Below are 17,496 nucleotides of genomic sequence, written 5' to 3'. Positions count from 1 at the left end.
TGTCTAGCAGGCCAGGAAGCAGCCCATTTTTTGCGCCGCAAATTACGGGGCTGCTCCTAGAGGGTTGGGGATGACCACCCAGCTCAGCCCTACTTGATTAGTGGCTCCTGAGCTTTAGAAAGTGAAGGGGAAAGGCCGATGCTTCATGGAAGAAGGGGAAGAGCAAGATTTGGGGCTGGTTTCCTCCATGGGAGCTTGTAGGCAACTTGTGGAAGGAGGAGAGAGAAGGTCTTCTTGAAAAGTAACTGAGCTTTTGGCCTTCTCTAACTGTGCTACCCTCCTTTTTGCCCAAAACCCTCAAGAAACTTACATGAAAATTAGTGACGACCTATCAAATTTGTCTGCTCGCCTCCAGATATGTCCATGGTTCTTGGGAAAGCTCCAAGAAAGGCTGCCATAGTCTTCAAGAGGTCAGACAGCCTGCCTGAGTACTCTTGTGTACCTGTGAGAGAGATGTAACTGGAGTTTTCTAATTGTGGAAAATTGTGAGGACCCTAAGTCTATGGGAAAAGAGAAGGATCAATGACAAAGCTCTGATACCACTTGTAATGAAAGAGACCTAACTGTCCTAACTAAGGGGAAGGAGGGAGAGAAGGACTGCAGAAGAATAGGGAGAGGAGAGAGAAAGGCAAGAAGAAGAGAGAGAGAGAGGAAAAAAGGAAGAAGAAGAGGAAGAAGAAGAAGACGAAGAAGCCATGGAAGCTTGAGAAGGTGAAAAGAGAGTTTCTTGATAATTTCTGTGATGCCTCAAAATACCCTCTTACACCTTATATATTGTCAGTGTGACTGGTATGTTTCCATGCCATGTTCCTGTGATCCCCATTCATTACATTGTCCAATTAGCAACCCACTGGAAGTTGGTAGATAGATGCGGACATTAATGATGGACCGCCTGGTTAGATAGGTCCACACATCTACACTTAGCACGTTAGTGGTCATTATGACTCTCACATGGCCACTGACTCATTACTTATTGTATTCAGGTTGTTACACCTATTTATAGCTGGCATAATTATAGCGCCAGTCAACTAGTGTAGTTGGTTATGCATTCTTTGACTTAGTAGGTCACTTTTCTTTATGTTGTATCTTATCTATACTTTGTGTACATTGTAAAGTGTGTGGAAGAAGAAGAAGAAACTAGTAAGAAAACGTTTTGGCCTCCATCTCTCTTCTTGTCTCTTGAGTGAGATTCTCCTTGTGCATTCTGTGTGTGTTTAGCGCAGCATCTTGAGCAAGTCCCCCCACCACACGATTCTTGACATGGTATCAGAGCCGCGCCATTGAGAGAGGCTGAATTCGAAGACTAAAGTGAAGGATAAGAAGCAAGGTTCGAGCAAGCAAGCCATGGGTAAGAAGCTCTCCCATCCTTCCACTCTCTCTCTTGGATAGTGTCTGTGGAGGCACCAGAAGCAGGGTCGAGCAAAAAAATCTCAGATTGCTGTGAGATTTGGTGTGCGAGCAAAGCATTATATATTTTGCAAATAAGTCCATAAGGACATTTTCGCAGTTATTTTGGGCATTTGAGGCCGTTTCAATCCCCATTTTAGAACCGCAAGGTTGCGGACAATAATTTCAGGGTATACTGTGATTTCGGTTGTATTGACCGAAAGTGGGTGCACAGGTTACAGATTGCGAATCTGTAATTTTTGAGGTGTTTGCAGGAAGCAAACAAAAGGTTTATATGTAAACAGGTTGCAGATTACATGTACTGTTGAGCAATTAGTGAAAAAGGTTGCTTGGTGTATTACTGTGCACGTATTGTGGAAGATTGCAGAAGACTAGCTTGCTGTGCTATATCCTTGTTTGTGATAATGGTAGAGAACAGTGGAAATCCCATTATTGAGAAGCTTGACAAAAACAACTACCCTTTATGGAAGTTCCGTGTGACGAACTTCCTCATTGGAAAGGGCCTTTATGAGTTTGTCTCAGGTGAAGAAAAGGAGCTAGAGCTGGGTACCCCTTCAATTGCAGATGAGTTAAAAGCATGGAAAGAGTGGAATGCGAAAGACAAAAAGGTGATATACTGGCTATTTACAGTAACTGATAATACTATGCTGGGACATATGAGGAATGTAGAAACTTCATATGCAGCTTGGACGATTTTTGAGAGTAACTTCATATGCAGTTAGGACATATGAGGAATGTAGAAACTTCATATGCAGTATGTTTTCAGTAAACACAAAGGCACGAAAGATTTGACTCAAGCAAGAGTTGAATGCCTTGAAGAAAGGGAAAATGTCTGTCAATGAGTATGTGTTGAAGGTGAGGAGCATTGCAGATGCTTTAGCAATGATTGATGCAATGTCGGATGATGATGATTTGGTTTCATCCACTCTGAGTGGCCTTAACAATGAGATGAAAATCATTTGTTACTTCAATATATGTACAGAAGCCATTTCTAGATTTTGATGAGCTGAACTCTCTCATGATTACTGAAGAGATCAATATGCACGGTGATTCGTCTGAAAGAAATGGTGAACGGGTCCAAGCATTTTACTCGAGTTCAGGAAGGGGACATGGTAGATGCTCTTCAAGAGGCCGTGGTATAGGACATGGTAGTGACAACCAGCAAAACAGATTGAATCAACAATTTGGCGATATGCAGGTTTCAGGAGGTCGTGGTAACTTTAGAGGCAAGGGGAGCTTTACAGGAAGAGGTGGATGGCAGAACAGAGGTTCTAACAACTCTGGTATTGTGTGTCACTATTGTGGCAAAATAGGTCATATTGCAGCCCAACGTTATGCTAAGAAAGATGATATTCATAGTGGTAAGTTGCAACAAGGAAACTATGCATCGTCTTCACGACAAAATGAAGACAAAAATGAATGTTTGTTTGTTATGCAACATATGCTGAATGCTGTTACAGGAAAGGAAACACATGATGATGTTTGGTATGTTGATTCAAGTGCATCCAATCATATGACCAGCCATGCAGAATGGTTTGGAGAGATGTAGGATATGCAAAATACAGGTTATCTGCAGACGGGTGATGATTCATGCCACCCAATTTCACACATTGGAAAAGTTCCCTTGTCCTTGCATGATGGTAAGACAAAGAGTCTTTGAGATGTATTACATGTGCCGTCTATTACAAAGAACTTGGTGTCAATCGATCAAATGGTAGAGCAAGGGCTGCAAGTCAGATTTAATGCAAAGGGCTGCTTTGTAGAAGACTTCAATGACAAGTGCAGGTTGGTTGCAAAGGGAAGTAGAGTTGGACGTATGCTTACTTTGGATGCTGGAATTTCTACTATGAATGCTGCTATGTATGCTAAAGGAAAAGGTGTTGTTGCAGATATTGAAATTTGGCGCAAACACATTGGACATGCAAATGTACAAAGGCTAAAATTAATGTAGTCTAAAGGGTTGGTTACAGTTTTGCCTACATTTAGAATTGCAGAATTTCATAAGGTATGCGAAGCATGTCTGTTTGGTAAGCAGGCAAGACAACCCTTTTCACATGATAGAGATGTAAGCAGAAATATCCTTCATGTTGTGCATACAGATATTTGGGGACCTACACAAAATGTATCTCTTGGAGACAGTTCATACTTTGTCATATTCATTGATGATTGTTCTAGAAATCTGTGGGTATATTTTATGAAGGAAAAGAGTGAAGCGTTTGAGCACTTTAGAACTTTCAAGGCTGCAGTTGAAAGAGAAACAGGCTTGAAAGTAAAGTGCTTGAGGTCAGATGGAGGGGGAGAGTACCTCTTGAATGAGTTCAGTGATTTTCTGAGGTCTCAAGGGATAAAGAGACAGTTCATATGTAGGTATACCCCACAGCAAAATGGGGTTGCAGAAAGGAAAAACAGGCATATTGTAGAAGTTGCACGCGCTTTGATGGCTGAAAAGAATATGCCTAAGCATTTTTGGTCTGAGGCTGTTCATACTACTATTTATATTATGAACAGAACTCCCACAGCTACAGTTCATGGTACGACTCCTGAAGAATGCTTTACTGGCAAGAAGCTTGATGTATCGCACTTGAAGATATTTGGCTGTGTTGCATACGTTCATGTGCTAGATGAGCTACGGAAGAAGCTTGATCCAAAGGCAAAAAAATGTGTTTTTATTGGATACTCTTTAGAGCAGAAATGGTATCGTTGTTATAACCTTGTCACATGTAAGTTCAAAGTGAGCAAGGATGTCATTTTTTATGAAATGAGTAGTTGGTATGTATCTAGTGGTGATGCATTGGATGATGATGATGATCATGACACTCATGTGCAGGCTAAAAAGCAAGAATCACGGACTCTTAGTGGACTACAGACATCATTTGGTAGTCCTTGGTCTGGGAGACTAAGGAGTAGCTCTACATCTTCAGGTGCATCTAGTAGCACTACAGGTAAAGACAGGAAAGAATAAAGTGTCAGATGGCATTGATGCAGTTCTTGATGGAGACTCCAGTGGCTCAGAGAGCTTGGATGATGAGCTTGGCATTCCTTCAATGAGGACTCCAGGTGTGCAGAGAGCACGCGTCAATGCAAAGACTCCATTGAGTGATCTAGTGGTACGCAGGTCTAGCAGGGTGAGATATCTTGTTAACAGATTTGGTTTTGAAGGTTATGTAGCTCACCATTATGCTTATATGGTGAAAGTGATTGAGGATGTTGAGCCCACATGTTTTGAGGAGGCTATTGGTCATGCTCATTGGGATGCGGTAATGGATGAGGAGATGGCTACATTAGAGGCCAATAAGACTTGGAATCTAGTATCATTGCCGAAGGACAAGAAAGCTATTGGATGTAAGTGGGTTTATAAGATTAAGCACAATGCATATGGTTCTATTAGTAGGTACAAAGCTAGGCTGGTTGCAAAAGGCTATGCCCAGACATATGGCATAGATTATGAAGAAACCTTCAGTCCAGTTGCTAGGATGGCAACTGTCAGATGTGTGATTGCTTTGGCAGTAGCCAAAGGTTGGAGGTTGCAGCAAATGGATGTGAAGAATGCCTTCTTGCATGGTGATTTGCAAGAAGAAGTGTATATGAATCAGCCAGCAGGTTATGAAGATTTAGAGCATCCCACGTATGTGTGCAAGTTGAAGAAGGCACTCTATGGGCTCAAGCAAGCACCTAGAGCATGGTCTGACAAGATCAGAGAGTATCTTGTCAATATTGGCTTTTATGTTTCTGATGTTGATCACTCACTTTATGTGAGAAAGGGAGATGCAAGTTTGGTCATCATAGTCATCTATGTGGATGACTTGATTATTACAGGTGATAGCGATAGTGGGATTGCTGAAGTCAAGGACTTTTTGAAGAAGAAGTTTGAGATGAAGGATTTAGGTGAGCTAAGGTACTTCCTTGGTATTGAGATGATCAGCTGTGATGATGGTATATGGCTGTCCCAAAGACACTATGGCTTGGATATGTTGTCCAAGTATGGTATGACAGCATGCAAACCACTTTCAGTCCCATTGGAGCAGAATGTAAAGTTGAGTGTTGATGTTGGGGATGAGATAGAAGACCCTACTATGTTCAGGATGATAGTGGGGAGTTTGATCTACATGACCATTACAAGACCAGACTTGAGCTATGTTGTTGGCCTTGTGAGTCAGTTTATGCAAGTACCTAGAAAGCCACATTTGGATGCAGTCAGACGCATATTGAGATATGTGAAGTCCACATTACATTATGGACTTTTCTATGAGGCAGGTACAGATGTACATGTGTTTGGATACACAGATGCAGATTGGGCTGGTAGTATGTCTGATAGAAGATCTACCAGTGGATACATGTTCTCTCTTGGTAGTGCAGCAGTTACTTGGAGCAGCAAAAAGCAATCTACAGTTGCTTTGTCGAGTACAGAGGTTGAGTATAGAGGTGTTGCTGTTGCAGCATGCGAGGTAGTATGGATGCAAAAGTTATTGGATGATTTAGATGTGCAGGTGGAAGGTCCAGTTGTCATTTATTGTGACAACATGAGCGGTATACAGTTGGCTAGGAACCCTATGTTCTATGCCAGGACAAAACATATTGAGATACACTACCACTTTGTGAGAGAGAAGGTACTAGCATGTGAGAGTGACTTGGTGTATATCAGCACACAGGATTAGATAGCTGACATCTTCACAAAGGCATTGGGTACAGAGAAGCTTCAAAAGTTTCGAAGCTTACTTGGAGTTGCAGAGATGCAATTGAGCTTGAGGGGGAGTGTTGAGATGACAAGCTCAACACATGCAGACATTAATGATGGACCGCCTAGTTAGATGGGTCCACATGTCTACACTTAGCATGTCAATGGTCATTATGACTCTCACATGGCCACTAACTCATTACTTATTATATTCAGGTTATTACACCTATTTACAACTGATATAGTTATAGCGCCAGTTGACTAGTATAGCCGGTTATGCATTGTTTGACTTAGTAGGCCACTTTCCTTTATGTTGTATCTTATCTATACTTTGTGTACATTGTAAAGTGTGTGGAAGAAAAAGAAGAAACTAGCAAGAAAACGTTTTGGCCTCCATCTCTCTTCTTGTCTCTTGAGTGAGCTTCTCCTTGTGCATTCAGTGTGTGTTCGGTGCAGTATCTTGAGCAAGTCCCCCCACCACTCGATTCTTGACAAATGAATGATGCAATCAAGAGGCAAGCGCTAGAATGAGTCCATAGGTACGTGAGAAGAGAGAAGGCAAGAATCAAGGCTGAGAATGAGCTTGTAGAGCAGAAGCCTCCTTTGACGCCCTAAAAGCACTATTTACAGAAGTCCCCATGGCGACTCAAGGTCCCTTCCTAGTCAGATTCGTCCTAGAAATATTAATGATAGGCCAACAAATGTAGTCCCATTGCCAATTTTTAAGGGAAAGTACAATGAAGACCCTAATCTTCATGTAGTAGAGTTTATGGTAGCATGTGTGGCTAACAATGCTAGAACCCTCGAGCATTGGTTAGCAATCTTCCCCGCTACTTTTAAGGGCGTGGTGTTTCAATGGTATGAGAGACAAGTAGTAGGAACTTTTGGCATATGGAACGACCTCAAGTTGGTATTCCTCACTAAATTCAGGCGTGAAGGTTTTGAAGAGAGGATGCGAGAGAAGTTCATGAACCTAAGTCAGTCCTCTGGAGAAAGAGTAGAAGCTTATGTCTCACGAATGGAATCCATCTTGAAGAGATGGACCAACCATCATTTGGATGAAGGCATCCAGAAAGGAGTGTTCCTCAGAGGCCTACAACCAGAAGTTCGCAAGGTCGTGGAATTGAGAAGACCAGGCAACCTGCAAGCTGCAGTGGAAGGTGTAAGACTCTATGATGAAGTTGAAGCAAGGCTGTCAATGACTCGAGGAAGATGAGTGTTACCTCATCCCATGCCAGGAATGGCATACCCACCAAAATGTAGTCCTAGGGATAGTTTCCTATCCCTATCCTCAGATGCAAACAGTATCGCAATACAATGTACCTAATCCATAGTGGTGACCACAAACGACAATGCCTCGAATAATGGTTCAACCACAACAACAGTGGCCTCAAACAGTTCTTCCAATGGTGACTCAATAATCGTGGAACCCTATCCACTGGAATCAACAACCCCAAGTCTCAACAAGAGCTCTGAATTAGAACAAGAACAAAGGACCTCCTAGATCAACCCAACCAGTGTATGCAGTAATCACAGAAGCTTCCCAAAACCCTACTACAAGTACATCAGGAGATGAAAATCTAAAGGACTACCTATCCAACTTAGTCGCAAGTATTAAGAAAGAGCTTATGGATGTGATTACAGAACATCTACAGACGCTGACAGTGAATACCACTAATATATCCACTCCTATGGGAGGAGGGGGAGATATTATGCATTCTAATACATGGTGCGAAAAGTGCCATCGAGCGAGACATTTAGCCACTGAATGTACCTAAAAACCAACCATTCCTGGAGCCTTCTATTCATTGAGGAAGAACCATACAGAGGATATATACTCTTTGAAAGAGATGCACAAACGAAGACAGAAATATGAAAATGCAAGATTCAACTTGCTATAATCCAAAATGATAATGCAAGACATTGGACCAAAGCCTAGGGAGTTTGGTTCTAATTTTGGTCTAAGGAGGCTTCCCTCTCAAAGTTACAGAGAACGACAGTCAGAGATCAGAAGTGGAATGTTATAGATGTGGAGAAAAGGGTCATATTTCACCGAATTGTCCAAACCCTAGAAGATCTGCAGATTTCAAGCCCTTATGCAATTGATGCAATAGAGAAGGCCACACTACAAAAGATTATCCAAGTCCAGCCCCTGTCAAATCTACTTCTGATACCCAACAGAAGATCCAAGAACTTGCTTCCAATTTGGTGGAATTAGAAGTGGCCGCAATAACACGAGCAAAGAAAGGAGGACCCATAGTTCTAAAAGAGAATGTTTCTTCTGCCAAGATTGTGAAGTTCAGCCTCCCTTGGAAAAAAGAGAATAATGCAATCCAGAATAAGGAAGTACAGAGCACTATAGAGCTAGAGAGAGCTATAGAGATAGTTGTAGAGACAAGACTAGAGGTCTAGGAAATAGAGGATGCAGAAGTACCTCCTCATGAAGAAGGAGCGCAAATGTTGCCACTCCTAGAAGAAAAAGAGAAGATAAAAGTGGGTGTGGCCCCATTTCCCAATCAATTGGAAAAGCATGTGGATCCTATCAAAGAGTATGATTTGGTCAAAGACCTAGACACCTTTAAACCAAACCTAGTTGTTGATGTTGTCTCCCAGTTGCTGAAAAAGATTCAAAAGCATCTTGACAAGAAGATGGGGCCTAAGGATTGCTCCCCTAACAACAACAAAGTCCAGCAGAACCTCAGAACCCGTGAAGAAAGTAGATGTGGCCAACATCTTCCTGGATCTTGGAGCCCCAGAGATTGGTGTATGGATAGAAGGATGCTTTATTTTAGATGCATTGATTGATGGAGGCTCATCAGTAAATATAATGACGAATGTGATAATGAAGGATCTATGTTCGCAAGGAATTGAACCTACATAGTGCCTTATCAGATTGGTAGATCAAAGCAAAATAAAAACCGTTGGGTATCCTCCCATACATAAAAACAACCCTTGCAGGAAGAGACTATTGGTTGATATATTTGGTGGTCAAAGCAAAATCTTATGGGACCTTGTACCCTCTAATGCTGTCTCCCAGCCGAAAAAGATTCAAAAGCATCTTGACAAGAAGATGCGGCCTGAGGATTGCTCCCCTAATAACAACAAAGTCAAACAGAATCTCACAACCTGTGAAGAAAGTAGATGTGGCCAACACCTTCCTGGATCCTGGAGCCCTATAGATTGGTGTATGGATAAAAGGATGCTTTATTTTAGATACATTGATTGATGGAGGAACATTAGTAAATATAATGATGGATGTGACAATGAATGATCTATGTTTGCAAGGAATTAAACCTACTTATTAGATTGGTAGACCAAAGCAAAATTAAACCGTTGGACACCCTCCCATAGGTAAAACAACCCTTGCAGGAAGAGACTATTGGCTGACATATTTGGTGGTCAAAGCAAATTCTTATGGGACCTCGTACCCTTTGATGTTGTGTTCCAGTTGCCAAAAAAGATTCAAAAGCATCTTGATAAGAAGACGCGGCCTAAGGATTGCTCCCCCAACAACAACAAAGTCTAATAGAACCTCAGAACCCGTGAAGAAAGTAGATATGGCCAACACCTTCCTGGATCCTAGAGCCCTAGAGATTGGCGTATGGATAGAAGGATGCTTTATTTTAGATGCATTGATTGATGGAGGCTCATCAGTAAATATAATGATGGATGTGATAATGAAGGACCTATGTTCGCAAGGAATTGAACCTACATAGTGCCTTATCAGATTGGCAAACCAAAGTAGAATTAAAGTGTTGGGCATCCTCCCATACGCAAGAAGAGACTATTGGCTGACATATTTGGTGGTCAAAGCAAATTCTTATGGGACCTCGTACCCTTTGATGCTGTCTCCCAGTTTGCCAAAAAAGATTCAAAAGCATCTTGATAAGAAGACGCGGCCTAAGGATTGCTCCCCCAACAACAACAAAGTCCAACAGAACCTCAGAACTCGTGAAGAAAGTAGATATGGCCAACACCTTCTTGGATCCTAGAGCCCTAGAGATTAGCGTATGGATAGAAGGATGCTTTATTTTAAATTCATTGATTGATGGAGGCTCATCAGTAAATATAATGATGGATGTGATAATGAAGGATCTATGTTTGCAAGGAATTGAATCTACATAGTGCCTTATCAGATTGGCAGACCAAAGTAGAATTAAAGTGTTGGGCATCCTCCCATACATAAAAACAACCCTTGCAGGAAGAGACTATTGGCTGACATATTTGGTGGTTAAAGCAAATTATTATGGAACCTCATACCCTCTGCTGCTAGGAAGACCTTGCCTTTTTGAAGCAAGAGCCAGGATGGATTGGTTCAAAGGTACCCTAATCCTAGGAAGAGAACCCAATAAAGTGGTGTCGAAATTGTATGGATCGCAAAAAGGCAATGGATCCACATCCATCGAAGTCATAATAGACTCCTCTAATGAAGTAACATATGGTACATCAGGAGATGAAGAGGTTGTTAAATAGATATTTTCCAAGAAAATAGAGGCACAATCTCTAATATTGGGCACTGTAAGCCAACTACTGAGAGAAGCAAAGTCTTTGTCTATGGGAGAATACCTCTTGCCTCAACTCGAATTGACTTCTGAAATCACCTCTAATAGCAAAATAGAAGCATGGATGTATTGTTATCCTTGTTACATGGTAGTCGCAGAGTTAGAGACTGAGTCATAAGAAGAGACAGAGCCAGAGACAGAGGCAGAAGTAGAAGCAAACACAAAGACGGAGGACTTGTTCTTCTTCTACTACGAGCCTCTACAGAAACAACGATAGAGCCTTTAGATGAAGAGGATGAAAATGATGAGAAAGAAAAAGAAACAAGTTATGAAAGTGCAGTTAAAGAAGTTTCCTTGATAGTGGGCGATCTTGTTGATGTCCCTATAGAGACCTCAGAGGCCAAGGATTTCGGGGTGTTGGATGGAATGACCATGGTTCTATTTGGGAAGGTATAAAAATTAAGTTCACCAGTGGCTCCTATTGCCCTGACCATTCATTCTAGAGAAAAGAAGATGATGATGTCCCTTGTCAACAGAAGCCAGAGCTATCAGAGCCATGGCTTATAGAAGGTCTGTGCTATGTGACATTCATGGACACATCCTCTGAAGATGAATCCCTAAGTCCACAAGAAATCATCACTCACACAGAAGCAAAAAAAGCTCTAATACTCTTCGAGCAATCTCAATAGACAAATGAATCATCTGTTCAAAAGGAGGACATTGGTTCTAATGGAACATCAGATGATGACACTACTCCTTGAAGGAGTTAGACCTCTATCCAGAAGCAATCCGTGGGACATTTATCCGCAAAGTGGAAGGTGAAAGGAAATTCACGTTCTTGGATGTTGACGGTACTGAACGTCACCTGAAAGTGGGCCTAAATCTTCCAGAAGAAGAACTAGTGGTCCTGCGAGACCTACTAAAGGAGAACTTAGACATGTTTTCTTGGTCATACAAAGACCTAAAGGGGATTGACCCTACAATTTGTCAACATCACATCGATCTAGAGCTTGATGCTAAACCTGTGAGGTAGAGATAAAGGCGTATGAATCCCAATTATTCTGCTTTGGTGAAGGCTGAATTATTGAAGCTCCTTGAAGCAGAGTTCATTTATCTCGTGGCTAATAGTGAATGGGTTTCACCCATTGTGGTCGTACCCAAGAAGAATGGGAAACTTTGAATATGTGTGGACTTTTGAAAGCTGAACTCCAAGATGAAGAAGGATCATTTCTCTATCCCATTTATAGACCAATTGTTGGACATAGTGGCAGGCCATGAGCTCTATTCCCTCTCGGATGCATTCAATGGATACAACCAAGTCCAAATCGCAGAAGAGGACCAATCCAAAATAATTTTTACAACAGAATGGGGAACCTATGCTTACAGAGTGATGCTGTTTGGGCTCTGTAATGCTCATACTACCTTCCAATGAGTAATGATGGTTGCCTTCTAGAACCATCTACATGATTTAATTGAGGTGTATCTCGATGACTTCTGTGTCTATAGCCTAATTCGTGAGCATTGGGGACACCTAAAGCAATGTTTTGACAAATGCCGAGAGTATGGGATCTCTCTCAACCCCGAAAAATGTGTCTTTGGCGTCTCATCAGGAGTTCTTTTGGGCCATATTGTCTCTGCACAAGGGATCGCAATAGACCTGGCGAAGATTGAGAAGATTTCTGCCTTGACAACACCAACAAATCTCGAGCAATTGAGAGGATTTCTTGGCCATATGGGCTACTACAGGTGATTTATTGTATATTTTGCAACCAAGGCAGCCCCTCTGCACAAGCTCCTAAGGAAAGTTGCGGATCTCCTTTGGATTGATGACTGTGAAGAGGCCTTTAATACCCTAAAACAATGCCTCATCAGGGCACCCATCCTACAACCTTCTGAGTGGACAAAGGAGTTCCATGTGTAAACAGATGCATCGGTTGAAGGACTAGGCACTGTCTTATGCCAGAAGGGCTCTTCCGAGTTGGATCAACCAATATATTATGCAAGACAAAAGGTCACTGATAGAGAATGGAACTACATAGTGACAGAGCTTGAGTGCTTAGCAATGGTGTTTGCATTGGAGAAGTTTCGACACTATCTACTGTCAATGCATTTCAAGTTCTACGTGGACCATGAATCCCTGTCCTTCCTTATGAACAAAGTAGATATCAAAGGACGAATGATGTGATGATTGCTCCTATTTCAGGAGTTCGATTTTGAAGTGGTCACTAAGCCTGGCCGTTCCCATGTCCTAGCCGATCATCTATCATGGATCCCTCAAACTATCGAAGAGGAACATGATGATCCAAACCTCCCTGATGCTTCCTTATTCATGGTTGAGACTATAACTCCATGGTACACAGATATAGCCAACCTAAATAAACAATATCCTCCTTGCATCTCGAGCTATGAGAAGAAGAAGCTTCTATTGGAATCAACCCCCTACACCTTGCTAGGCAGTGCATTGTACAAGAAAGGCAAAGATGAAGTGTTGCAAAGATGTGTTGCAGGAGACGAAATTGGCATAGTATTGAAAGCATGCCATGACGAGCCATGTGGTGGACACTTTGTAAGAGAAGCGACAGCCAGAAAGGCTCTGCTCACAGGATACTGGTGGCCGACCCGCCACAAGGATGCATATGACTACTGCAAGAGATGCGATGCTTGTCAGCGAATGGGTGCGAGAATATCGTTGTGGTGGTTAAGAATGGCATGCTAATTACAATATCCTTCATGCACAATGATCAACCAAGATTTAAATTATGCTTAAGCTATCGCCACAAGTACAAGAATCAAAGTCCTACCATTTTTTGATAATCATAGATTATAAGCCAATAGATAACACAATTAAACTTATGAGTCTATGCTTTAGTTTGTCCTCTTTGAGCTAATATATCAATGTACTATATCAATTTGTGCAAGGAACCAAAAGATCAAATGCACTCTTGGTCTACACAAGATTGTGGATTAGTTGTTTTATGGTTTCTAGAGTTTTTAAACAAGAAATCCAATCTACTTTGATTGCTACTCTAATCTCTACTCATTTTCTTTGATAAATTGATTTTTGATTTGGCCTTAATCAAGTTATATATATGTGTTTTAGATTAGTCATGCCTTCTCAAGAAAAGAGTGACATATCACTCCATCCTCCTCAAGCAAGTATGACCTTCTATTCCTATACAATAGTGAGATTACAAGCAACCAAAAGAGAGTAGGTTCTGCCTTAGTCTCGAAAATGGAACGAAAATGTTGGGTGCTAATGAATGAGAGTTTAACGAAATGTTGGGATTATGTATAGCTATTATTCCTTCAAGAGCTTCAACTCTCTCATGCCTCAAGCTACCTCTCACGTAATTGATCAATCCTTTAGTCTATAAGAATGCCCTTGGGCTCTCGTTGGGGTTGCACATGGTAGAGTAGTACTTGGAATGGACTTTTGCAAAAGAGTGACTTGCATGCAATTTCACATTCTTTTGCAAAAGATGACTTGCATGTAGTTTCACACTCTTTTGTGGGGCTTTTTGTATATACATGAGTTTAAATTAAATCTTGATAGATAAAAACAATGTGTGTGGGAGTGAGTCAGACTCCTACTTTTTAAAAACTAATTTTGTGGGATATAAAGTTTGGACCAAGATATCCTACTTAAAGCATTCCAATGCTTAATATTATTTTTTAAAATTCACAATAGTTACTATGTTATTTTCTCGGCACGCAAGTGGTCCTCTTTATTATCTCTTTCATTATCAGGATCACTCTTTACTACAACTAGCTAGCCTCCATTCATGATCTTGTTATTCGTGCTTCGACTGACTTTCACCAACTCCTTCTTCTTTGACTTGCATCTTTTGTCGTTTTGGGTTAACAATGGTTCACTTGTAGTGCTTGAAAAAAGCAGAATAGTTTAAAGTTGAAGATACCTTTATCTGAAGAAACTCAAAGGTGTATGTGTGAGAAAAAAACAGATAAATTTAAAAATTAACACTAAAATCTCTAGGAGTTTTGCAATTATTGGCACATTTAAACCTCAACATTTGAAGGCGAGTTTCGTGAATTTGAAGGTGGGGTTACACAACACCTAGGTTTTTTTCAAGCACGGTTAAGAATGACTTGGTCACCGATAGTAACTTGCATAGGCAAGGCCCGGCCACGGCGCGCAACGTGACGCTGGACGACGCACGCAAGACAATGGGACCCGTCACACGGTGGTGACTTTCCCATGTCAACTTGGCAAAGGAGAAGTGAATTGGTGCCACGAGAGGCACTGTAGGCCCAGTCCCACCCCATGGATGCCAGACAGGAAGAAGAGACGCCTCCGCAAACTGAGGAAAGGCTGGACCGCGACAGTCCTCGGAAAGCTCATTTTGTGTTTGTCCATGGCGCCTGCCATGGCGCCTGGTGCTGGTACAAAGTGGTCGACCTCCTGCGCGCGAGCGGCCACCACGCCACCCCCATCGACCTCGCGGCCTCCGGCGTTCACCCCGCGGATCCCAACACGGTCTCCTCCTTCGACGAATACAGCCAGCCGCTCCTCGATTTCCTCCATTCTCTCCTCTCGAAGGAGGGGAAGGATCCTCCCGTGGTGAGCTTTCGCCACTTTTTGGCTTCGTCGGCGGTGTTAGAACACGTAATTTATCAGGTGAGATTCTTGATCTGTGCTGTAGGTGATCCTCATCGGCCATAGCTTGGGCGGCATCTCCATCAGCCTTGCCGCCGATCGATTCCCAGGAAAATTAGCTGCCCTTGTGTATGTTGTCGCTGGAATATTACCCTCTGGTCTCTCTTTCGAAGATCATTTCTCCAAGGTGAGCCTCTGATGCCCTTGTGTACATGCAGGTTGAATCAAGGGCTCCTTGTTTATGAAATCAACAGTCTATTCATGCGGTGGATTAACGCCTTCCTGTATATGAAATCATTAGTCTGTTCATCCAGGGTGGCTTTAAAGGGCTTCTTTTATATTGAAGGCATCTTCTATATGGAATATTTATCCTGTTGATGATTACAGACTTCTTCTACATGATGATTAAGGACTTTTTGCATATCAAATCATTAGTCTGTTGATGGCTGAAGGCTTCTTCCCACATGAAATCAGTTCTGATTACAGAGTGCCATGATCAGTGTTTGGGTCTAGAGGCTGTTGGCTTAGGTCATGTTTGTATACAGTATGGTGTGTGATCTGATAATTGGAGCCATGGATGGAAACTGCGTGCTTAACAAGTTAGGTTGCAGATCTTTTCTGGTTTTGCTCTGGAGTTCTTCTACGGCAACGGAGAAGACAAAGAGCCCACATCCTTCATTTTCACTGGAGCTTCTTGCAAAGACAAGCTTTATGGCAGATCCCCATCAGAGGTATGGTGATCGTACTTCAATATAGTAAGATTTTTGGTGTTTCTGCGGGAATTCTTGTTTCAGCCTTTGGTTTGATAAGGATCTTTCATGATACATATTGTTGTTATGGCCATGATTCCTGATCCTGCAGGATGTTGTTCTGGCTTCTTTGCTAATGCGGCCCAATCCAGTCCCTTCTCAACTTGCTCCCAGGTGGAAGCACACTGAGAAGGGGTTTGACAGAGTGTGGAAGTCGTTTATTAGATGCCGATTCGATGATACTATATCCCTCTCTCAACAAGCAGGCCTTGCAAAGGAGCATGGCATCAGCGATGTCTTCACCATTGATGCTGATCACAGCCCCTTCTTTTCTGCACCCAAGGATTTGCACAATTGTCTACTTGAAATTGAAGCCAAGTACTTTGATAGGATGAGCATGTAATTAGGAAGCATTCTCCATGAACTGAGGTATGATGTTTCCATCCATGAGTTTTAGTTTGTTCTGTCACGAAAACAAAAACCGCTGATTTTCGTGATAATTGTTGGTTTTGATGCAAGTTTTTCTTAATCATAGCTTGCCACCAAAGTGACATTCATTCTTACATGAGAGTGACATTATTCTTAAATGAGGCCTTAGTTTGTGCTGCAGGCTTCAGTGTGGGCATTTGCAGCTAGCTTCAATATACATTTGCAGCTAACTTCAATATAATTTGTCAGTTTGTACCCTTTTGTGAGTTAACATGGCCTTGAATATGGAGATCCACTCTTTTATGCCTGGGAAATTTGAAGATACATTTTCATGGTTGCAAAAGGCTTACCTTGTTTTTGTTTCAATTTCTGTTTAGAAGCATTATGTTGGCTACATGCAAGCCGTAATGTTATTTTGGGACATGCACTCCACCTAGTCTGGGATATCAACATTGTCATCAATAAGGGGCATTACATTGTTATCAATAAGAGGCATGCCATTTCTTTAATGCCCAGTTTGAATTACTAGTGGTATCTTGGCTTTGAAAGGCAAATGCCATCTTCTTATACTTGTATCATTCCTTGAAGCTCCCAAAAATCTTATGATGTAGTCATGTTATCAATGAGTGGCAAGGCAAATGATCATTGCTTTGTATAGAGAGAGCGTTGGCAAGATTACCAACATGCTACAAATGGCACCCCTCATTAAGAGGCTCATGTGTGCTAGTATGCTTAGGAACACGCGTATGCACTTAAGATCTTTTGGCAAATTACCCATCCTCACTCTTATAATACTTTCTGCATTCATTAATCAAATGTCTGAGCAACTTCCTTGGTTTAGGGCTACACATTATACAATTTAGAGACTAAGGTAATCCACTTAAAATCAAACTACAACCTCATATATGTGCATTTATGACCACTTCACCTATAATTAAATGCACTTTACTTATAATCACAAGGGAGATTTCATTTCACCCACAACTTACACATCTTTTGCACTTGTAAGCCAATGTCAAGTGCCATGTAAGTGCAAAGTTGGGAGGGTTGATTGTACTTGTTTGCCTTTTTAAGTCAAAGTTCTTGCTAATGGGTGTGTAATGTGTTTTCAAGACATTA

The 17,496-nt window shown here is 41.7% G+C and overlaps 1 protein-coding gene across 2 annotated transcripts; it reads left to right on the top strand.

Annotated features, from left to right (window-relative positions):
- Positions 1-14,796: 14,796 nt before the first annotated feature.
- LOC148025486 (methylesterase 7-like) lies at positions 14,797-16,886 on the top strand. Of its 2 annotated transcripts, XM_087692640.1 has the most exons (5): positions 14,797-15,163; positions 15,246-15,386; positions 15,811-15,930; positions 16,061-16,377; positions 16,559-16,886. In XM_087692640.1, exons 1-4 carry the CDS (start codon positions 14,867-14,869, stop codon positions 16,349-16,351), a joined length of 849 nt encoding a protein of 282 aa, XP_087548766.1. In that variant the 5' UTR covers positions 14,797-14,866; the 3' UTR covers positions 16,352-16,377; positions 16,559-16,886. The 2 variants fall into 2 exon arrangements, with proteins under 2 accessions (XP_087548766.1, XP_087548765.1); XM_087692639.1 differs by having other exon boundaries at positions 14,799-15,163; positions 16,061-16,886.
- Positions 16,887-17,496: the final 610 nt, after the last annotated feature.

The sequence above is a fragment of the Lygodium microphyllum genome, chromosome 14 (genome assembly GCF_053477565.2).
Source record: "Lygodium microphyllum isolate KBCC chromosome 14, Lygodium_microphyllum_v1.1.10, whole genome shotgun sequence".
Taxonomy (NCBI): Eukaryota; Viridiplantae; Streptophyta; class Polypodiopsida; order Schizaeales; family Lygodiaceae; genus Lygodium; species Lygodium microphyllum.
This window is presented reverse-complemented; position numbering and strand designations above follow the sequence as displayed.

Excerpts from the sequence above, each read along its gene's own strand:
- LOC148025486 (XM_087692640.1), top strand. The coding sequence starts at position 14,867 with ATGGATGCCAGACAGGAAGAAGAGACGCCTCCGCAAACTGAGGAAAGG. Across the intron at positions 15,164-15,245 it reads AGGGGAAGGATCCTCCCGTG|GTGATCCTCATCGGCCATAG; the intron begins GTGAGCTTTCGC and ends TCTGTGCTGTAG. Across the intron at positions 15,387-15,810 it reads TCGAAGATCATTTCTCCAAG|ATCTTTTCTGGTTTTGCTCT; the intron begins GTGAGCCTCTGA and ends GTTAGGTTGCAG.